The sequence below is a fragment of the Eriocheir sinensis genome, chromosome 15 (assembly GCF_024679095.1).
Source record: "Eriocheir sinensis breed Jianghai 21 chromosome 15, ASM2467909v1, whole genome shotgun sequence".
In the NCBI taxonomy this organism is placed as follows: domain Eukaryota; kingdom Metazoa; phylum Arthropoda; class Malacostraca; order Decapoda; family Varunidae; genus Eriocheir; species Eriocheir sinensis.
Window position 1 is genome coordinate 744,525 of NC_066523.1, and position 24,051 is coordinate 768,575.

The 24,051-nt window shown below is 45.2% G+C and overlaps 2 protein-coding genes across 2 annotated transcripts in view; both read left to right on the plus strand.

The window, feature by feature from the left end:
- The first annotated feature begins 11,963 nt into the window (after positions 1-11,963).
- On the plus strand, positions 11,964-14,736 carry LOC126999059 (uncharacterized). Its single transcript, XM_050861438.1, has 3 exons — positions 11,964-12,205; positions 13,379-13,490; positions 13,956-14,736. Exons 1-3 carry the CDS (start codon positions 12,202-12,204, stop codon positions 14,590-14,592), a joined length of 753 nt encoding a protein of 250 aa, XP_050717395.1. The 5' UTR covers positions 11,964-12,201; the 3' UTR covers positions 14,593-14,736.
- A 6,819-nt stretch (positions 14,737-21,555) lies between these two features.
- LOC126999060 (SKI family transcriptional corepressor 1 homolog-B-like) overlaps positions 21,556-24,051 on the plus strand; it is an 85,747-nt gene continuing 83,251 nt past the window's right edge. The window contains exon 1 of the mRNA XM_050861439.1: positions 21,556-21,836. The gene's annotated coding sequence lies outside the window, so the exon portion shown is untranslated. The remainder of the gene's footprint in view (positions 21,837-24,051) is intronic.

Here is a 24,051-nt window from a genome sequence, read left to right on the forward strand (position 1 = left end):
GGAAGGCAAGGAAGGATGAGAATGGAGGAGGGGATTGGGCAGGGAATGACAGGGAGAGAGAGGAATGGGAGGAACAAGGATGAGATGGGAGGATGAGGGAATGGGGCAAGGCCGTGGATGGAGAGAGGGGAGGGGTGACTAGGGAGGCGAAGGAATGAGAGGGACGGGGAAGAGGGGAGGCAAGCACGGATGAGAACATAAGAACATAAGAACGTAAGGAGTCTGCAAGAGGGCGGTTGGAGGAGGGGATGGGTTAGAGGATAGAGGGGATGTGGAACGAAGAAGGGGGAAGGAATGAGAGGGACGTGGAGGAGGGAGGAGGAGGGGAGGGTCAGGTAGGGAGAGAGTGGAATGAGAGGAACGGAGATGGAAACCTTACGTGTTACGCTGAAACAATAACAACAGTATATAGAATTTTTTTTTATATAAAGGAAAGAAAGCAAAAGAGCCAATGAAAACTCACTTCAAATAAACAAATACAGAAACTGACTCTTCTTCTTAAGGCGATGGATGCTGCGAATTAATTATAGAGATCTGTTGACGTGTGAGTGAGCGCGTCGAGTCGAGGTCTCAGAAAAACCCAAATGATTGACTTGACATCGCGCGAGGAAGCCCGATCCACACTCGCTCATACTGGCGCAGGTGACGACGTGGACGCTTCAGGTGCTTAATGAGGCGCTTCGTTAGCTTATCAAGTTCATTAAGGCTTCGGTTCGTTAGTCTATCTGTCTGTTTATTCACCGGCGCGGCTGGTTATTGAGGTGCTAATTATTCTGTGTTACTGTTGGCAGGTTGAGCACACGAGCCAAGCACACACCTGTCTTCTTGTTTTCTTCTTCTCCTCTTCTCTTTATTCTTCTTTCTTTTGTTCTTTCGTTAGGTTATCAAGTCGTTCGTTCGTCTCTCTCCTTTTGTTTCCTTCTTCTTTTTTTCTTTCTTCTTTTCTTTCTTTATATCTACTCTCTTTTCTTCTCTTCCCTTCCCATTTTCTCTTTTCTTCTCATGGTTCCTCTCCTCTCCGTATCTACTGTCTATAGTTTCTTCTTGTACCATTTCTCCTTATATCTTTCCTTCTATTTCATCTCCTATCATTTCCTTTCCTCTCCTTTCCTCTCTTTTTCTCTCTCTCCTTTTTCATTTTCTTACTTCCCCTCCTCTCCTCCTCCTCCTCCTCCTCTCCCCTCCTCTTCTTTCTTAGTCTCTCCTTTCTAAAGCTCTTCCCTCTTCCTCTCCTCTACCCTTCTCTATTCTCTCCCACCTTCTCACCTCACCCATCCCCCCTTCTCCACTCGTGACAGAGAGACAGAGACACTAAGACACTAACCACCCAGCCACGCACACCCACCCACGTCACCTCCCCCATACCACCCCGAAAAGAATCCCAGCGCCCCCCCGTATCACATGACCTCCTCTTCGCCCCATACCCCGCGTCTTCACCACCCTCCCCCTCCCCATCACCAGGACGCAGCGACAGCCTTGGACGCGTAGGGTTTCACGGATTAGCGGCGCGCCCGTAACAAAAGGGTGGTTAGCCTGTCGGGAAATCACTGGAAACTAAATTATGATGATCAGATAAGGGGAGAGCACGGCTGGCTGGGCTTGATGGCGGCGGACACGGGCTGAGGCGAGGCTGGGGGAAGGTTTATGGAGCCTAGCTGGGGTTAGGAGGCTTGGGCTGGGGCTGGGGTGGGTAGGGGAGGGATGTTGGGGGTGGGATGCCGGGAGTGAGAAGGAGTGAGAGAGTTAAAGAGTTAGAGAGAAAGAGAGAGAAAGAATCTATATGGTGTGAAGTACTAGACTAATGTAACCTAATATCTACTTTGTGTTAGCTGTAGATAGTACGTATACGCATAATTTCTACTCCTTACCTTTCTGTACATTCCTGTCGTTCTAGCATCGACGACCATCTTCTGAGGCTCCACACTCTTTTCCCCACCTCTTGCATCCAAATATCATCGTTTCTCAGCCTCTAACAACACTGTGCACTAGTCTAAACATCTACTTTGTGTTAGCTAAGGTACGTGTAACATTCTTTCCCTCCTTATTTTTGTGTTTTCCTGGAGTACTAGCATCGACGACCATTTTCTCAAGTCCAACACTCATTTTCCCTTCTAATATAACCGTTCCTCAGCCTTCGCCGGTGGTGTTTTCATGAGTGAGTGGTGTGTCATGCGCCGCCCTCACCCCTTCGAGGCCTGATGATGCACTTCCTCTTCTGATCATAGAGACGAGGGTGTGGGTGCATAGCTGTATATATATACACTTATTTTGTATAGACACGGTATCTTTCTTCATCCTGGTCCTCCTCGTCCTCGTCGTCCTCGTCCTCCTACTCCTCCTCCTTTTTCATATCCTTCTCTTCCTCTTCCTCATCCTCATCCTCATCCTCCTCATTCTCTTCCACATCATCATCCTCTTTTTCTTTTTCTTACTATTTTTCTCTTCCTCTTCTTCGCTTCCGTTTCGCATTCTCCTCCAGTTCTTTTTCCTCTTAGTCATCTTTTCTTCTTCCCTTTTTCCTTCTCCTGACCAAAAGGAACCAAGCATCACTCTCTTGAAGGTGGACACCATCTCCTTAGTGGACGATATTTTGATGCACACCTGCCCGTCACTCTTACAAAAGCGTAGGATACTAATTAACCGCACCTACACTCTGTTTCTGTCGGTGCCAATAGCTCTCTAACACTCTGATCCCTGAGTGTTGGCTTTCTTCTTTGACCTGCGCTGCTAACGAGAAATCCAGCCGTCTAACTGCGCCCACTCTTAGGTTAGGTCATATAGGTTAAGTTAGGTTAGGTAGGGGTTGGTTAGAGCCACGTGAGGGAATTTTGAGTGGGAATGACAATGAGACTATATTTCAGAACACTTCATGGTTAGTTTTGGGGCTACAGCTGAGCGTCTTCACTCGGGGACCACATACCAGTAGAGAGATTGGGAGTATGCGACCCGGCCTGAGAGTTTTGGGCCGACCACCGCCGCGCCGCCACGAAGGTTATGAGTAATCCTCCGTGTAATTACCGGGGTCAGAGGGCGCCCAGTGTTCGCGGGGCCCAGACGCACGCCACACGACCCCAATCCTACCCCTCCTCCTGCCCCTCCTGCCCCGTCCTCCTCCTCCGCTGCCCCGTCCCTCCCTCCCTCCGCTCACAACACTTAACCAGCGCAGATTTCCGCAGCTGTTGATTGCACTGATAATAGTCGTAATCTGCGCGAAGAATAAACTTCTGCTCACCTCCTTGCCTTGCCTGCCTCCACGATAGAACTTTTATTTTCTTTCTTTCTCTCTCGTTCTCTTTCTCCTTCTCTCTCGTTCTCTTTCTCCTTCTCTTTCGTTTTCTTTCTCTCGTTCTCTTTCGTTCTTGTTCTCTCTTGTTCTCTTTCTCTCTCGTTCTCTCTCTCACTCTCTCTCTCTCGTTCGTTTGGTTATGTATTTTCAAAGCCTTCCTCTTAATTTCTGTTTTTTTCTTTATTTTCTCATTTATTTTCTTCCTTATCTCCTTCTTGTCTCTTTTTTGTGTGCTATGACCCGTCTTTTTTTCCTTCCTGTTTGTTATTCAGTGTCACGAAATTCTCCCTTATTATTTTTCTATTGTTTTTTTTTTTCTCTTTCTACTACAAGCTGCCTCCTAATTTGCCTTCCCTCCATATTATTTTCGATTACCTTCTGCTTATTTCTTTCACTCTTTTCCCACAGGTAGCAGAGTGTGGAAAGACTGATTTTTTTCCCTTTGGTTATTCGGTAATATAAGTCGTCCACTAAATTATATGTTTCTCGTCTGGTGTTTAGCTTTACTTCCGATTTTGTTTTTTGGATGTTTTCTCGCGTCTCGATCTTTCCCGACACTTCATGACATTATTTATCCTTTATTTTTTCATCCTTCCTTTCATCCTTCCTTTCATGTTTTTCCTCCTATTCAGCCGTGCGAGTCACCTTCTAATTAATATCACCAGTGCTCAGTTTTTCTTCCTCTTAGCTTTTTGGAGTGTTCTTTCTCGTGTCTACCAAGAAACGCGGGAGGAAAATTACTACAGCGATGCCGTGAGGGTTGACGTGGAGCCTTACTGAAAGAGGGAGGCAAGCAAGCAACCACAACCACCTTCACAGCTCGAGTAATTTAACCCCCCGGAAGCAGGGCTGGATTTAGGTCTTTCGCTCTCCATGAGGCGTGCTGGCGCAATAACAGTTGAAGAATATAAGACTGTGGTTGCATTAAGTACAATAAACTATGTTATTTTTAACTACAAGTCCCCAGCCCTAACATAACTTCTTCCGACACCGAGCTCTTTATATCTCTCTTACCTATTTCTCAACTTATCCACGCCTATTTTCGGTATTTCTGGTAGGCTCACTCCGTTATCGAGACCAAGAGGGTTGCACTTCATGGTTGTTACCTTATGCTTTTAAATATATGTCCCGGGGCACCTCACAGTGTTGATGTTAAATGACAAAAGGTCACTGTGCTACGGCCGTGATATGAGTGTTGACGAGGGCCCCGCAACACTAATCTGGCCCTATGCTAAAGTTACCACCCACCTTATCAACGACAGAATGAATAAAAAAGAAAAAAAAGCCAAACCTGGAGATGAGTGGTGTTACTGAGTGTTAGTGGCGTAGGTTGTAGACCATTTGCAAATTACTTCATATTTTTGGGACTTCTCTGGCCTACCGTTCTTTAGACCATCTTTCTGGTCGCGGCATGATGCACTCCACCGTGGCCATGAGGGTGTGTGTGCCGCTGAGGATTAGGCGGAACGCCAAGCATTTAAACCCTGAAGCATAAACATAGCGTACACCTCCATACACAGGTGTGGCCACTCTGCAACACACACACACACACACACACACACACGCACACACACACACACACACACACACACACACACACACACACACACACACACACACACATACCCCCCCCCCTCCCACATACACACAACATACCAATCATCCCGGGCCGCCGCTAAATCTAGCACCCTCCGATTCTACTTTAATAGTTAATTTACGTGCTGAAAACCAAACCCACGCAGTCACTCAATCACCCATAAACAAGCCTGAGAAATTAGCGGCTGCCTCGCCATCAGGTGCGGGCGGCGGGGAGACGAGGCGGGGGCCGTGCCATGCCCTTGCGGTCCTTCCTTCTCCTCGCCCCGCGGCCCCGGTGATGGGCGCGGCGTGGCCTCAATTACAGTATTTGTTGCACTTTGTTTGCTCACAGGACGCCCCCTGCAGCCGCGCCACGCCCCACCCGGAGGAGGGGCGGGGCGGGGCGCAGCGTCACACCCCGAAACTAGTCCGTGGAAGCGAGAAATTCCATATTGCAAGAGGCCATTTTTGTGTTCGCGGCGCGGGTGGGTTACGCCTCGCCGCCCCTGCCGTCTCGTTTCAGGCTCCTCGCGGGGAAGAACGACTCGGGCACTGGGCGGAGGCTTCGTGGCGTAGCTTCTTCATGGGCGGCATCCTCCGTGCACGTCCCTCGAGGTGTGTGTTGACCAATATGATTAATGCCTCGCCTTATTTGAACCGCGGCTCAGTTTCAGATTTCTTCGTCGACTCGGAGTGAGGCGACGGAACAGCGCGGGAACCTTGGAGCGCCTCGGCAGAACTTTAAAGCTAAAAATATTAACTTATGAGGCTCTGGTCTGCTCAGTGTCGGTCCCACTCCACGCAGGCGAGAGGCGACGAGGAGGAAAACGAGCGACCGAAGGAGGGAGAGAGGGAGTCAGGTAATACACACACAGACACAGGGGGCGCGTGAGCAGGTGTGGGAGAGGTTGTAACGCGCTGGAAACACTTTGTACGCGATGACAGACTATTAGCTCTTGAATTAGGGATGAGAAATAGCTGGGCATAGATAGCGGTGGTGTGTATGAACGTGTGTATCTGTCTGGCGGCCGCTCCTTAACTCCCCCAGCCCTTGACGAGGCGCAGAAATGGCTCTTTCAAGGGGGAGTCATTTGTCAGAATCTTCACGTGTTCACCAGTACGAGCCGAGCTTCTGGGTCCAGTAAACCAGTCGGAAAATATTGTTATAACACCAGATTCTAAGTTCAGCGAGTGACGAAAAGAAAAAAGAAGGAAGGAAAACAAGAAAATATGACTAATGTAGCTTTTTCATCACCAAAGCAAGATAAAGTAAGTTTCGCGAGGGGAGAGAGAAAGGGAGAGTAAAGGAAGAGAAAAGGAAAGTGAGGAGAAAGGGGGAACTGTGGTAAATAAATGGGGAGTGAATAGGGAGATGAATAGTTGAGAATAACGAAAGGGGAGGAAAGGGTAAATGAGGAAGTGAGGGGAGGAGGGATAACTGGGAGAAGGGGAGTAGGGAGTAAATATTGAAGGGGTGAAGGGGAGAAGAGGAAGAAGGGCGAAGATGGTGAAGTAGAGGAGGGGTGAAAGCGGAATAAGGGTGACAGGGAGGAAGGGTGAATAGGTGAAGGGAGGAAGGGGTGAAAGAAAGTAGAAGTGGAGGGAATAAGAGGGGGGAAGGGAGAAAGGAAGGGGTGAAAAAGGGTGCAGGAGGAGGAGGGGTGAACAGATGAAGGGAAGGAGTGGAGAAGGGGGTGAAGGGGCGAAGTAGAGGAAGGGGAGGGAGGAGGGGTGAAGGGGAGGGATGAAGGGGGGGGAGAAAAGGGAGAAGGGGAGAGGGGGTGTTTGTCTTCGTGTGATGGTCGGCGTGGGACTCGTCAGGCAAAGCGGTTGGGCCGAAGAATGACCCGACGACACAACCAGGTGCTCTCTCTCTCTCTCTCTCTCTCTCTCTCACCATCATTACCATCACCACCACACCATCACCGCAAACACCACCAAATGCCTTGATGGTGTTTGGAGTTCTGAGGTTCTGTTCTCTTATTCTTTTCCACCACCACCACCACCACCAGCGGCCAGTCGTTGCGGTGCTGACGGGGTTTATGGAGCAAGGCGGTGCACAGGTTTCCGCTCAGGTCTTGCTACGATTTCGACGCCTATCGCTTCTTCTTTGACCCTCTGCGTTGCTTTACCTGCTACTGCGAGACGTTGTTGCTGCTTGTATTTATAGATACGATACTCGTGGCTCCATTCTTGCCCTGACTCTGTGCATAGACTCCCTAAAAAGGCGTAGACAGACACTTGGTATACCGACAGGCTTCCCAAACACACATCTGGAAAAGGGCGAAGATCTCTGAACCGACACGGGACAAATAGGACTCACACCCGCACTCAATTCCTTTTTATATTCTCTTATTTACTTAACCCATATTTGTAGGATTTAGGTGCCGAGGGCCGCGCGAAAGCCATAATACTTCGTTCGCGCGGCGTTCTTTTCGTCCCCCCGAAGAGTGGACCCTGAGACGCCCTCCTGAACGCTGGCATCCGCAAGGGTCGTCGCTTCCCCCCGTTCCCGCAAGACACTTATTGAATGTCATTCCAAGTTATTGCGTGAATTCATCCCGCGCGCGGCCCAGTCGTCCCCCGGAGACAAATCAGCGGAAGCGATGGACCGATGCGCTCAAAAAGGCAGGAATACAAATTGGAAAATCTTCGGGAACGGTTTACCCGCCGAGCCCCTGGGAGAAAATGGCTGCTGATAAGGTGGGTGGAGGAAGAGGAACAGAAGGAGGGAAGGAAAGAGGAAGGAGGAGTTAAAGTAAGGAGAGCTAATCAGGTGGGGAAACGGAAAAAAAGAGAAATTGAAGTAGGAAGAAAGGAAGGAAGAAGGAAGGAGGAAGAGAAGTAATGGGGATAGAGAGAAAAAGATGAAGATGAAATTAAGGAAAGGGAAAAGAAAGCGGATCAGGAAGAAGGAAGGGAAGAGAAAGAAAGGTTAAAAAAAACAAGAAAAAGAAATGACAAATCAGAATGAATGGAGGAAGATAAGAATTGGAGAGAAGGAAGGAAGGAAGGAAGGGAGGGAGGAACAAGGAAAGAGGAAGAAAGGAAAGAGGGCGAATCAGGTGAGAAGATGGAGGAAAAAAAGAAAGACGGAGGGAAAGGGAAAAGAAGGTGGAGCAGGAAGGAGAAAGAAAAAGAAGGAAAAAAAGGAAAAAAAAAGAATAAAGGAAAAAAAGAGGATATGTATGAGGCAAAGAAGAATCACATGTCTTTCTCCCTCCTTATGTATTTTCCGTGTTATTGGTATTGGTAATGTTGTTGGTGGTGGTGATGGTGTTAGTGGTGACAGTGTTTGCTTCTTTTAACCTCTTTTTCCCCTTCTCTCTCTTTTTGCTTTTCCTTATCAATGTCACACACACACACGCACAGCACGCACAGCCAAGGCTTTGTTTATACTGTCCCTCGTTGTCTGTGATTCACGATCGGTAGTCACGTGAAATCTGTGTATGCATCTCTCTCTCTCTCTCTCTCTCTCTCTCTCTCTCTCGGCGGTGGCTGAAAAATTGCCAGCTTGCTCGTAGCGGCGGGCGGTACGCGAACCTACGTCCTCCTGAACGCCGCGCCCGCACGCTGACCGCTCCGCCACCGCCTCCTCTGTCTCGGAATCAGAGTAAAAGGCTGCCGAACAATTCTCTATAGCCTGTACATCGTATCTTCCCTCCTATTTACTGTGGATTTTATATTTTGCATTCTCTTTCCTCATTTAACTTCAATGTCTGGTCCAGTAAATATGAAAAGTCTGTTTTGAGGGGCCGCCGCTCCCTTGGGAAGTGCCTTGGAGACCCTCAGTGGCACTCTGCGTTGAACCATCAATATAAAAAACGACCTTCCATTTATCTGTGTAAAAAAGCTGGAAGAATTGGAAGGTCACTTAATCATAACAGTGAAAAAGACATTTATCAAACCCAACATAAATCAGCCTATCAGATGAACCTCATTCTTAAAACGAAAGAAGCAGAACAATATATTCTTACGTTTTATTACGTGTCTGAGGCTTGCGGTAATTTGGACCACAGACAAAGTGACGATTAGAAAAGAAATTAGCGTCAATGGACCCCAACGCGTGACACATGAATACCACAGAGGCATTATCGGTAACAGTATTACCAGGTTTTTAACACACACACACACACACACACACACACACACACACACACACACACACACACACACACACACACACACACACACACACACACACACACACAACCCCCTCCCCCCCTACACACACTATAATGGCTCGGCGTTGTGTTGTTGTGGTGTTTTCGGTACATATTGATTGCTGGACAGACAGAAGGGGAAGGACAACCCTCTGCGGGCGTGCATCATTTGTAAGGGCGGGGAATGGGCGTGCGGCGGTCATCGCGGCACAGATTGGCAGGGGAGCATGGGCGGCCCTGGGGACGGGATGGGAGCGACAAGGCGCCAGTGAGTGGAGGGGGAATAAGGTGGCAGTGGAGTATGGGTCTCATTTCTTAGCCCGTTTTCTAAAACGTATCGGCGCCTCAGTTCGCCAGTTTGAAAAGCCTCTCGTAGAAGTTGCTGGGGTTGTCATGGACTGTTTTGTGATCCTAGTGATAGTTGTACACGGCTGCTGCACCATGAAGGGGAAAAGCACTTATGAAAACCGGCTACTCATCTCTGTGGCATTGGAAAATAGTCATAATGGGAACCCGATACGTTTAAATATAGGGCCCCTGGTCTTCTTACTATAGAACTGTCATCATGATGTTAGAATCTGTGCAGAGGAGGACGTCCTAAACATTCAAATTTGCATTCTCCAGAAAAGTGAAGGGTGCGAGGAGACTTGATCGAAGTTTATAAATGAATGAAGGGCTATGATAAGGGTGATATTAATAAGACTCTGGTTGTAAGAGAGAGAGAGAGAGAGAGAGAGAGAGAGAGAGAGAGAGAGAGAGAGAGAGAGAGAGAGAGAGAGAGAGAGAGAGAGAGAGAGAGAGAGAGAGAGAGAGAGAGAGAGAGAGAGAGAGAGAGAGAGAGAGAGAGAGAACACGTAGCAATGGGCTTAAGTTAGATATATTCAGATTCAACAGAGATTAAGGAAAACAAAGGAAAAGGAAGGGGAAATGAGTTGTTTATGAGTAGAACAGGCTTGGCAGTCATGTTGAGTGCCAATACGATAGACACCCGCAAGAAAACGTTAGCCAATTGCATGGATAGTGAGTGAGGTTTATTGACATAGACGATATTAATAGTATCTACAAATAACAACAACAAAAATGTACATAATATATCTCTTGGGCAAAATAGTTCAAAGTTAATAGTCGTTGTGTCCCAAGTTATGTCGTTGGTGTTGGTAGTAGTGGAAGTCGTAGTGACGGTGGTCGTAGTGGAGGTAGCAGTGGTGGTCGTTATGGTGATGGTGTTGGGGAGGGGAGTAAAAGTAACGAACTCAACACAACAATCGGCGTTTCACTGAGTCGCTGATTTCTGTTCCCTCTCTAACCTTCTGCTCCGGCGTCCCTCTCGTGTCCGTCGATCGATGCCGCCTCGTGGTAATGCCGCAGTTGGCCTTTTTCCCGCCAACAGACCATGTGGCTCAGAGAAAGCGGTGATGTTTAGTGGCCGACTACGTTGTATCTTGGAGTAGGCCTAGGTAGGACTATCTTCTTTTTGTTGTTGATATTATTATCGCTATTGTTATTAGTAGTGGTTGCGGTAGCATTTTTTTCTTATGATTTTTTTTTCTCTTTTTCATCTTTTTTCTTCTCCCCTCCTCTCCCTCTCCTCCTCTTCCTCCTCCTCTTCCTTGATGCATAGTGTGTAATAATAATGATAATAATAATAATGATAATAATAATAATAATAATAATAATAATCCAGCTGAGAAAGAGAAGGCACAGGAGAAAAGGGAGGAAGAGGAGAAGGGGAAGAAGGAGGAGGGAGGAAGGGAGGAAAAGCAGGAGGGAAGAGGAGGAAGGAGAACAAGAAGAACTACAAGAACAAGATCAAGAAGAAAAATAAGAATAATAAAGAAAAATATGAGGAAAAGTATTAGAAACAGGAGGAAGAGGAGACAGCAGGAAGAGGGGAAAGAAGGAGGAGAAAGAAAAGGAAAAGGAGGAAGAGAAGGAGGAGAAGAAAGGGGATAAGTATCAGTAGTAGTAGTAGTAGTAGTAGTAGTAGTTGTAGTAGCAGTAGTAGTAATAGTAGTAGTAGTAGTTGTTGTAGTAGTAGTAATAGTAGTCGTAAGAGGAGGAGGAGAAACAGACACCCATAAGTTTTGAAGATAACCAGGTATGGGTGTGCATCGGCGTACAGTATAAACACACTCATTATCAGCCCCCGTGTCAGCCCCGGAAGCCGTCATCCTGTGTTGCTTTACTATATATTGCAACGACGTGAGGTGCCGGTGCTGTCGTCACGAGGAGGAGGAGGAGGAGGAAAAGGAAATGAAAAATAAATGAAGAAGATGAGGAGGAGGAGGAGGAGGAAAAGGAAATGAAAAATAAATGAAGAAGATGAGGAGGAGGAGGAGGAAAAGTTGATGAAAAAATTATGATGAGGGAAATGACTAAAATATAATGAAGAGGAGGAGGAAGGGAGGGGGGAGGAGGAGGTAAGGTAAAGTAAAGTTGCGGGCATACGCTATAGCTGCACGTGGCCTCGGTGTTGATATCCGTTGCACTGGCCCCTGAACCTGTGGTAGAAAGAACCTATTACCCCGGGACACAGCGCCAGTGTTACCACAGTTTACTTTCCCCAGGTTTCCCCACGTACGCATTTATCGACCAGCCCGAAAGGGAGGAGGAACAGCTGGGTGACTTGCACGCCGTCTGCCAGGGTCGGGATTCAAACCCGGGCCCCCGGATTCGAAGCCAGGAACGCTAACTACTAGCTATAGTCCACGGAGGAGCGTGTTATAATGAGAAGTGTGACGAGTGTAATGATGAGAAGGCGCATCAACAGGAAGATAAGTAGGAAGAAGACAGACGAACAGGATGTATATATAGTAGGCAAGGAAAAACAATGATAACAGGATGATAAAGACCGGCAGGAGGAGGAGGAGGAGGAGGAGGAAGGAAGGGAGCAAGGGAACATGCATCTTCCCTATAGGCTGACAGACGGCCTGGCGCAGGAGTGACAGCAGAAGTTCCGACAGAGAGTGGTCGAGTCCATGGGAAGGAAGGAACTGGATCGAGTGTCTATTACGTGGACATCATGGGTAGGCAATTGTAGCCTCCTGAACTTGAGACCAATTGTTTTTCTGGACATAAGGACATCAGGAGATTTCAAAAGGACAACCACAGAGAGCGGCCGAGTCCAAGTGAAGGAAGGTGCTGGATCGAGTGTCGCTTCATCGCCAGAACATCATGAGTATGCGATTTTAGCATCTTGAACTTGAAACCAATGCCTTTACTGACCTTACATGTTTCCTCTAGCTTGTGATAATCATAAAGAAAGACAGTTTCAGACATAAATAAGAAAAGGGATAGTAGAAATTCAATAAAAGTTCGTTCATATAGATTCCTTAGTTCGTCAATCTGAAGACAATGTTTTAAGAAGCAAAGATATAAGTCATAGGAAACGAAAAGAAGTGACGTGCTGTTATTCTATGGCCCGTTTTCTCAAACGCTTTCTATTCTCACAACAACTATTTCCAAAGGCCCCAAAGGAGATTAGTCAGGATTTCATGTGTGTTTTTCACGTTCATGGTGCAGAAGCCTCGTCAAAACTATCACTAGGCTCATAAAACTACCCATGGAAATACCCACAACAGCCTCTACGAAAGCCTTATCATCTGTGGGTGTGTGAGCCCCGAAATATTTGAGGATATGGGCCAAGCTTTTGAGATTCGTATCCTTAAACCCTTCGAGGCTTGGTACATGTATTTCAAAAGGCTCCCGCAAAAGTGTTCGGGGTTTCCATGGGTGGTTTCCTGAGCCTAGCGGTAGTTTTACAAGGCTTACGCTCTGTGAATTGGAAAAACACAACTCGACGTAGCTCCTCTCTGGTCTTAACATCCTAAAAAGAGCTCCAGACGTTTGATAATACAAGTGTGGGTCTCCCCATGTACTATTTACTCATGTTTTTTTTAGCGTCTGTTTACTGTTCGCCTCGAGTAAGATACGAGACCTTCTGATGTAAGTTTACCAACACTTTTTTAAACGTTTGTGGCAATGATTTCTCTTTGTTTTTAGTTCATTTCGTTCATTTAGTTCATTTATTTTTAGTTCATTTCGTTCAGGATGAGGCTAAGTTGTTTACCTTTTCGTTTTCTTGCTCATAAGACCTCGATTTAGTTAATAGAATAAGTGATTTGCTTTTCCTTACATCTTCTTTTGTCTTTCTTTTTTCTTCTCTCTCTTTATCACTCTCTCTCTCTCTCTCTCTCTCTCTCTCTCTCTCTCTCTCTCTCTCTCTCTCTCTCTCTCTCTCTCTCTCTCTCTCTCTCTCTCTCTCTCTCTCTCTCTCTCTCTCTCTCTCTCTCTCTCTCATCACTATTATAATCACCATCCCCTTTACTCTCCCTCTCTCCCTCGTGTGCAGATGTGTGGATAGGGCCCGGCGCGGTGGCTGTGGGGAGCGGCCTCTTGGTGGGAATAATCGTCGTGTGTGCCATTATGTGTTACCGACGCCGCCGTAGGAAGAAGAGGGCCAGGTGTGTGTGGGTGTGAGTGGGGGTGGGTGGGGGTGTGGGTGGGTTGGAGGTCGAGCTGGGGGGATGGGGGGGGGGGGCGGAGAGTGTGTGTGTGTGTGTGTGTGTGTGTGTGTGTGCGCGCGCGTAATAATGATAGTATTGTTAATTGTGATGATAATAACAATAGCAATGATAAAACTACTATGTACTACTACTTCTACAACTGTTACTACTGGCTCTACTACAACACTACTACAACACCAAAATATAAAGTAAAATCAACAACATCAGTTACCACTACTACTTCTACTATTGCTACCACTACCATCATCACCACGACGATAAATACTACCACAGTATCAAAAACAACAATACCAACAACAACAAAAACAAAATCATCATCATCATCATCAACAGCATAAACCACAACCACATCAACAACCACTACCACTGCCTCTATTCTTTCCCTTCCCTCCATTACTGCAGAAAAAACTCCGCCGCCAAAGCACGCCGAAGACCTCATCCCTCCGCCCCGCCGTCACCTCACCTCGCCCTGCTCCCGCCTTACCCCTCCCGCCACTGCAACAACACCCACGTAACCCTTCAGGGGAACGCACGCCTGCCGGACCCCAGCACTGCCTTCAACACCCTCTCATCCTTAATGAATGACATGAAGTACCAGAAAGACGGCAACGAAACACCGTCCTTTGAAGTAAACTATGAAAACGTGAACTACAACCCTAAACTCGATCCATGGCCTGAAGTTCCTCGCAATAACATGCCTCAGGTCCACGTTGAAGACACTCCCAACTCTCTGGAAGCAGCCTCAGCACATGCCCTAGTCTCTCACTCTCTCACGGACTCCTCTTTCCTAACCCTCAAAACTTTGGCTGGTAGTGAGATCTGCTTCACTGACGAGGACCTTCCAACAGTCAACATCTGCTCCCCCATCCCCGGCCTGCTGCCCCTGCCTGACCCTCGAGCTCTGGAGGCTGCCGATAATTCGTATGATGAGTACCAGGGTTATCTCAGGCCCACGGACAAGGAGCGTCGTCTCACCATGATGCAGTTTGTTGTGAAGGACAAAATGAGGGTGAAACTGAAGCTGAAGATGCCTGAGTGAGGGCGGATGATCGAGCTGTGAGGCTGAAGGAGGGAAAAGGAGCGAGATAGGGTAGGAAAAGAGCGAGTGTGTAGAAACGAAGGGACGAGACTGTGTTGCGGTGGTCTTCATCATCTTTATTATCTTTATCTGTGTGTGTGTGTGTGTGTGTGTGTGTGTGTGTGTGTGTGTGGAGGTGGGTGGGTGGGTGGGTACAGCGTGTAGGTTATTGATAATATCGTTTAGGTCTGTGAAACGTATCATTTTAGTTCTATTTCCACTCTTACTTAGTACCCACGTGATTAATGCCTAGGTAGTGATTATTTTAATTACCATAATCGTCTTAAGAACAACTACTACTTATATTACTTTTCCTCATCTCCATCTCTTCTAGTATTCCCATGATTATAACAAACTACTTTTTTTTCTATACTTTCCTCCTCTTTACATGAATCTAGTTCACAGTATGAACATCATCACCGACCTTTCACAATTTTCCTGTTGTTGTTTTTGTTGCAGTATCTTATTCTTCTATATTTAGGGAACTACAAGTGTGTCCGGGATATTTCAATAACATCCGGCCTTATTTTTTCAATATTATTCAGTTTGTTGCGCGTTTGCTTATAATTTCCAAGAATACATGCATATATTCATTCTCTCTCTCTCTCTCTCTCTGACACACACACACACACACACACACACACACACACACGAGCGAGCCACACACTACGACTGGATACCCTTATCGCGTCAATAATAATATTTTCAGTCATTTCCATCAATACCCTTCATCCGGTTATGTTGAATCTTCCCATAAGACGTCTGTTTATTGTCTAACAGAGCCGGTATACAAGATGGTCCACGAGGCATTTAGAAGAGTCAGCGCTAGAATAACGTTTTCTATAGAGCTATCGGGCGAGCCAGGCAATACTATGTAGAGGGATACCGTGTGAATTCCGGAGCTGAGCCATTTCGTTATATGGATCCTGTTCTTTAAGGTTGAGGATTGGAAACTGTTGCGTTATCGAAGAATTAGAGTCCTTGAGTTGAATTAGTAATGGAAGGTCAGTCCTGTCACGGGTTGCAGGTGTCTGAAATCTACGGTCTTCAGTTGATGAAAGTGAGATCTAATTCAATGAAGCTGATTAATTATTACATAGCTACACCAGTCTCTCATGTCTTTGCGTTGCGTCTTGTGAATCAGAAGGTTGAGATAGATTCTGTGTTAGGTTTTACGTCATGCATTCTGGTGGGTGGACATGATATAATTTCTAACCAAACTCTGTACATATATCTAGAAACGTATTAGTGCATTATGATAAGTGTTCTATGATGATCTGTTCAAAGTATATATTCTTAGTATAACGTTCGTGGTCCTTTCCAGCGTTGACAGATTCTCGTATACTCAGAACATTGCATATATAATTTTCAGGCCCTAAAATTGTCGTACAAGTACCAATAATGACCTTAAATTAATGTTAGTGTTAGGAGCGGCAAGTATCGATGTTTTTTGACAATAGTTATGTGTAAACAACCGGAAAATACGATATATGCTAAGTACGATAAGCTGGTATCTGGCAACGTTGGTCCTTTCTGTTGACGTTAAAAACGTGATATCGGAATAAATCAAACAAACATTTTTCGTGTGTAATAACATACGAGTTCATGATTTTTTTAGGCTAATCGTTCTCGCCAGACATTCACTTCTCATCGTGTAGTTCAACGTTTTCGCCTGATATTCATTTCTCATTCTGTAATTCTTTATATTGCTTTAGGGTTAAGAATGGCACGCACCTCCATTCTTATATGTTATCTTTTTTCAGTACTACAAATAATGAATCAATCAAACAATTACTTATTGCCTAACTGTCTTCCCTGATCAGCCGAGCACCGACTAGTGTGTGGCGTTACGGCCTCACTCTCTTGCCAGTGGTCGAGGAAGAGGTATTAAGGGTAAGAACGAGCAAGTGTAGCCCTCGGACTAACGGAGATGTATTGTAGTCATTCACCTGCTGTTTCTCTCCTGCACTTTATTTGAGATTTAATCATTAATAAATATTGCATCATTAAGTATTGTTTCCTTCTATACCAGTTATCACGAAGGGTACTAGTTGGAGATTTCGAAGGTGGGGAACATAGTACTGGACCCAGACGGAACTACTTGCCTTGACTTTATAGCCACGTGCAAGCACCGTCAAGAATATCTTAATAGTGTGAGAGCTAAAACCCTTGTATTGGTGCTTGTTGCAGATACGAGGCAAACCAGAGTAATTTAAGAAGAATAAAAAAGAATTAGTTACATCTCCCTCATTATGCATTCCTGACATGGTTTCTGTAATTCCTACTCATTCTACTAACAATCAAGAGCAGTTTGATGTATTACAGTTCTGCGGGGAGGAATGAGTAGTTGCGAGAGAGAAGACAGAGATCATTATGATATGAAGAGTAAATATTGTTCTAATTACTACCTTGGCTAGGATGTGACAAATAAAGTGGTGTAGAATAAATATGTTCTGGGAGAATACATCCAGGGTGTTCGCATTGTCCCGCTCGGAAGCCGTCGAGTAATGTGAAAGTGGTTGGCTGTGTCCGTAGAGTTTACCGCGTCACTGACCCGGTACCGCTCCGCCCGTAACACACCTTTTCTCTTATAGGCGTTTAACAGTGTGTGCCTTTCTGGTGGAAATCTCGCTGTAAAGCATTCTGTTGATCAGTCTGCTGGCGCTAAATGTGACAGGAGGTTTCCAGAGACTGTTATTTCTTTATAACAGCATAATTATTTTTCAGTATAACGCAGTTGTTGCGTAGGCTCCGGAAAGCTGTTACAAAGTCTACGAATACAATTAAAATATTGTTTGGTTATTAATAAGAATATTTGAGAGCTTTTACTTATGCAGTGAATGGTTTATTCTAGTACTGTTTCAGTAGCTTGTCAGCGGGAATGAGATGTAGAAAGTAGTAGTAGTGCATTAAGAAAAGGAATATTTAAAAGTGTGATGATAATAGAAAGCAGCTCCTGCATGAATTGTTACCCTTCCTTTTTTCATTTTCCTCAGGTAAGTGTGACCAGGGACTGCCACCACCACCACAGCGCGACCCAGGTGCCCCGGATGCAAGGACCTGATAGGCAGCGACACATGTATGGCATGCAGTGTGTGGGAATGAAGCTGCGCTGTGTCTTGAAACCACGCCTTACACTAACTGAACCTTTGAGTGAACCCCTGCCAATGTAAGTACGACTGATTTATATATATATATATATATATATATATATATATATATATATATATATATATATATATATATATATATATATATATATATATATATATAATTTTCTTTTCGTGTCGCAATTGTAGTGTGGACTCGTTTTGGCTTTCTAAGTCACGAATTTTAACAAAAAGTATTAATAGACAGAATACAGTTATCTAGCTGTAAGTAGTTGGGTATATTCAAATTTATGATTAAATTACTGTGAAGAATAATTTATATCTGAAAATCAATATGGAATGTGAAAACGCTGAGGAAATGGACCTGTGACCGATAAAATTAGGGGAGAGATGATTTAGTTAGCAGGTGTGGCAATCAGGTTACGTAAGACACATACATCGCGGTCACACGTGAGTTGTACAGTATATATGGCAGAGTACGCTGCAACGCCCTTCCCTTCCCTTCCTTTCCTGATATGTTAGTGGTGGCGTAGCGGTCCCGCGGTGCGTGTTTAGCGGTCGTAGTTTTCAGGGTGCAGCGGCTGTGTATGGTCGTCTCGTTAAGCTATAGAAATAAATGATGTTTGTCCTCCGCGACGCGACGCTCGGTAATGGCCACCTTAACGTGATGGAAGGAGTAATACCAATGTTGTGTCTGTAGAATACGGGATGTGAAGTAATAGTAGCGTTGTGTGTCGAGAATGTGTGATATTAGTTTTCTGCTTTAGTTCCATTTCTCAAACACTTTGGGGCTCACACACCCACATTTGTTAAGGCTTTCGTAGAGGCTGAGTTAGTATTTCCATGAGTAGTTTTATGAGCCTAGTGATAGTTTGACAAAGTTCTCGCATCATGTGTGTCTAGAATATGTGATACTGGTTTTCCGCCTTAATGGTACGTAATAGCAGTGTTATGTAAAGGGTAGTAAATATAGGCACCCAGTTTGCTTACTCAGAACCTATACGACTCGTGTTAAAGATGATATTGGTAATGGATTATCGTACCTTCGTGGCCCGATAATAAGGGGTGTGTAGGATAATGGTCTGTCTCAAGAATTCATACATACAAACAAATGGCCGTTTCCTCTTCGTCCTAAGCCGTTCAATCATCAGTGGATAATAGAAACTTAACTTATGTACGCGACTTTTCTTGTATGGACCTGAGGATGAGAAATGCCCATATTACTTCTTTTATATTTGATTTTTCTTCATATATCCACACACATTGTTAAAGGAGGAAAAGAAGGAGGAGAAAGAGGAGAAGAAGGAGAAGGAGAAAGAGAAGGCAGGGAAAAGGAAGGCAAAGCAAGAAAGAAGACAAGGACGAGATAGGAGGAAGGATGAGGAAGAGGAGGAGGAGGAGGAGGAGAAAAATGTGAATAGGAGGCATGGCAGAGGAAAGGAAAGAGATGGAAACTAATTGGGACGAAGCAGAGAGGAGAAGGACGAAGTGGAAAGGAGTAGGAAGGGGAGGAGGAGGAGGAGGAGGAGGAGGAGGAGGAGGAGGAGGACTGCCACCACTCACGCATCTTCTTGAGGTACATAAGCATCTCAAGTCTCAAATTTGCTTCCTCGAACTCGTGATTTTTTCATCCTTTTTTAATTTACACGCCTCCACATTTTCCTCATTTTTTTCTGTTTTTTGTCATCTTGGTAATGGTGGTGGTGGAGATGGTGGTGGTGGTGGTGGTGGTGGAGATGGTGGTGGTGGTGGTGGTGGTGGTGGTGGTGGTGGTGGTGGTTGTCGTCGCCTTATGCGTTCATGGATTTATACTTTTTGTCGTTTTTTATCATTCTTTTTCTTCTACTAGACCGACTGCCTTCTTCCCCTCCTCCTCCTCCTCCTCCTCATCCTCCTCCTCCTCATTTTCCTTCTCCCTCCACTTCTACTTTTCCTCTTTCTTTCCTCCTCCTGTTATTGTGTTCCAGTGATTTTCCTCACCATACTCCTTTTCCTCTTCCTCCGCTTCCTCCTCCTCCTTTTCCTTCTCCCTCAACTTCAGTTTTTCTCTCTTTCCTCTTCCTTCTTTCTTCTTTCTTTTCTCTCCCTGTTATTATGGTCCAATGATTTTCCCCTCCTCCTCCTCCTCCTCTTCCTCCTCGTCGTCTTCGTTCTCCTCCTCCTCCTCTTTATCCCTCTTGAGTGGAACAGGCTCTATAGTAATGTGGTGAGTGCCAATATGATAAACGCCTTCGAGAACAGGTTTGATAATTGGTTGTTGTTGTTGGTGGTGGTGGTCTTAGGTTTGTAGGAGCAGTCTTTTGTGGGTGATTGGCCTTCTGAAGACTCCTATAATGTTGCTTTTCTTATGTTCGCTTCCTGTCTTTCTTTATTATCATGTATTTTAGTTCTTTCATTTTTTTTCTCTTCTGCACGACTTTATTTTTCTCTTCCCATCTCCTATAGTTTCTTGCTCTCCACTTTACGTTTTTTTTTCTCTGCTACTTCTTCTTCTTCCTCCTTCTCTTCTTCTCCTCCTCCTCCTTCACCTTCCTCCTCCATACCTTATGCTCTCAAATGACCTCATGAACTTTCCACCAAGTCATCAACATGTATTCACACACACAAACACACACACACACACACACACACACACACACACACACGTACACACACACCATGCCACCCCCCACCCCCCTTTTGCTCTTCCTAGATTGCAGGGAGCTATATCATACTCTATGTCATATTCTCTCTCTCTCTCTCTCTCTCTCTCTCTCTCTCTCTCTCTCTCTCTCTCTCTCTCTCTCTCTCTCTCTCTCTCTCTCTCTCTCTCTCTCTCTCTCTCTCTCTCTCTCTCTCTCTCTCTCTCTCTCTCTCTCTCTCTCTCTCTCAATCTATCTATCTCTCTATCTATCTGTCTATCATTACCGAGGCCTCCGTTAACACCTCCACACTCACACCGGACGAAGGGAGGAACCAAGTCGTGTTACTTCGTCCTCTGTTCCCTCACAAAGAAAGGCTAAACCAGCGTGGTATTCGGACTCAGCAACTCCCACCCCCCTCCTCCTCCTCTCCTCCTCCTCTTCTTCCTCTTCCTCCTCTTCCTTCTGCTCCTCTCATCTTCCACCTAACCTTGTCTTTCACTTTCTCCCTCCTCCTCCTCCCGTTACTCCTCATCTTCATCTTCCTTTTCCATCTCCTCTTCCTCTTCCTCCTCCTCCTGTCAGTCTCCCCTTTCTCCTTGTCCCTTATCTTCCACTCCCTTCTCCTTTTCTTCTTTTTACTCCTTCCTCATCTTCCTTCTCCTCGCCCACCTCCTCCTCCTCCTCCTCCTTCTCCTCTTCCTGTCAGTCTCCTCTTTCTTCTTGTCCCTTATCTTCCACTTCCTCCTCCTTTTCTTCCTTCCCTTACTCCTTTCTCATCTTCATCTTCCTCCTCCTCTTCCTCCTCCTCCTCCCGTTTCGTGGCTCAATGCACCAAAATTGGCAAGTGAATTAGAGTCTGGATCCGGCAGATTCGTTATGTTAATCACTTAAACACAAACAGACTTCTGTAACTGAATTAGGACATCCGGACACTGCAATTGTGGGTGGGGTCAACTCCATTTTCCATTAAACTTCATCGGGGGGCGGAGTCTCTTGCAAACCGACCCCTTCCATTGGCCAATAACCCTTGTGACGTCAGGGAAAGGGGCGGTGTTGGGGCCGGGAGACTCGCGCGGTGATTGGCTGCCCGAGGGGAGTGGTGTCTCGGCGAGGGGAGAGTCTTGCATTATGTTATGAGGGAGGTGTAGCCAAGGGTAATGCACGCTCAATGATTGGCTGTCGGTGTCGATATGTGTCGGGACGGAAGCTGTAGTTACGCCAACAAATCAGCTGACAGTTGTGTACCTCCCTTCCCCTCAGCTGGGAGTGGACGGAACCGGTGCTGAGCGAGGGAAACAAGGGCGAGACGAGAGCGGACGAGAGCGGACAAGAGCAAGGAAGGAACCCAGTCTAGAGAACCTCACCGCACGTCCGCACTGACTCAAGCCTTCCGCATTTACTCACTCCCGCACTCACTCACTCACTCAATCGCTTACTCACTCACCCATCGCAGGAGCCTCGCAGCGAACAGGTAAGAAAATAAGTGGAAATGTTGTGATTAGTGATTTTTTTTCGGTAGTGACACCTGCGTTGTTTTTGTTATTAGTGAAGGAAAAGAGTGTGAATCGCAGTGTACGAAAATCTTAACCAGTGACTTTATTTTTAGGGGAATTACCGATGTTATTATTATGATTATTGTTATTAGTTTTATTATTATTATTATTATTATTATTATTAGTAGTAGTAGTAGTAGTAGTAGTATTGTTATTATTATTATCATTGTTTAGGGAGGTGTGAGTCGTAGGGTAATTATTAAGGTTTCGACAGCGTTAAGTTATTGACGTTTTGTTGTTATTATGATTATTATGGAAAAGTGTTAATGAGAGCGCTTGTAACGTATCTAGAACGTAAAATATTCGATAGATATATTTTTATTTAAAGAAAGTTCGAAAAAAAAAATAACAAGGAACCCACAGCGCCAATTTTTTGCAATAAGTAGAAAAACAAAACAAAAAAAGAAAAAGGAAATATTAAAAAAACATCTCAAAATATTATAATGCGTCATGTGTGTGTGTGTGTGTGTGTGTGTGAGTGGGGGGGGGTTAGTGTGTGTACGTGTGTGTGTGTGTGTGTGTGTGTGTGTGTGTCCAGCCGGCGATTAATTACAAGGTCGTCCATTAATTACGTGTTACCTGTAAGCGCGATGATTAAGTGCCCGGAACACCTGCCCGAGTGACTTACCTGAGCGGCGTGATTGCCAGCTGGACTACTTACTCATTACCTGTGCTGTTTAGCTTGCTGTTTAGTTAGTTAGTTAGTAGTAGTGGATATTACAGTCGGTAGCCGTAGTTTACTCTTTGGCTAGTAGCTTAGAAAGTAGGTAGTTGAGTTAGTAGCGGTTGTTTTGTATTCAGTAAGTAGTTCATTTAGTAGTTGTTGTAGCTAGTAGCGATAGTTTACTCTTTGGTTAGTAGTATTGTAGGAGATAATTGAGTTAGTAGTTGTGATTTTCTATTTAGTTAGTAGTTTAGTAAGTAGTTAGTTTAGTTAGCAGCGGTAGTTTACTTTTTGGTTAGTAGTTTAGTAGGAGATAATTGAGTTAGTAGTTGTGATTTTCTATTTAGTAAGTAGTTTAGTAAGTAGCGGTAGTTTACGGTTTGGTTAGTAGTGTAGTAGTAGTTATTTGAGTTAATAGCTGTGGCTTATTCTTTGGTTAGTAATTTGGTAGTAGTTAGTTTAGTTAGTAGCGGTTGTTTACTCTTTGGTTAGTAGTTTGGTAGTAGTTAGTTTAGTTAGTAGCGGTTGTTTACTATTTGGTTAGTAGTTTAGTAGTAGTCAGCTGAGTTAGTAGCGGTAGTTAAGCGTTTGGTTAGTAGTATTTTAGTATTTATTTTAGTTAGTAGTTGTTGTTTACTCCTTAGTTTACTCTTTCGTCCGTTGATTTTATTGGCGTAGATTGAACACTAAACTCAAATTTAACACACACTTGAAACATTTATCTATCACCTAATTTTTCAAGGTACATTTATTCGTTTGGTATATTGTAGATTATTAGGTTAGCCCTTTCATATGTCAGTTCTTTTTACTCATTATACTTCACTCACATAGGATAGTAAACTCAAACTGGACGGAAAATCGGTTAGTTAACTCAAACATAACAAGACAAGACAACAAAAATCGACTATTACATCCTCCATTAACATTACTCTCGCTCTGTCCTCTCCCTAATGTAAATCAACGCCTCATAAGAACACTAATAAATATATACAAACAAAATAAGATGAACAGCTGTCTATTTGCGAGGGATACAAAGAAATTAATCCCTGGAGATGGAGGGGAAAGAGGAGAAGAAGGGAGAAGAGGAGGAGGAGGAAGAGCAGGGGGAGGAGGAGGTAGAGGAGGCGGAGAGGCGTGTGTGTGTGTGTGTGTGTGTGTGTGTGTACATGTATATAGGGGACGAGAGGCACACTAAGAGACACTCATAAGGGCCTATTGCCGCACCCTCGCCCTGGTCAGTGGCTATATGTGGCGGCCGCGGCGTCTCAGTGAGTGTGTATCGCTGAGCGGGGGTGAGAGAGAGAGAGAGCGAGGGACGGAGATCTTATGTAGTAGGTTATGCTTTGGTGTTCTGGTTTGTGGTCAGAGTAACTTAGGTTCTCTGATTAAGATTGTCGGAAAGGGAAGCCATGTCCGAGTGTAGCCGCTTCTCACGTTAAACTATAAATAGGTGAATAAATAAATAAGAA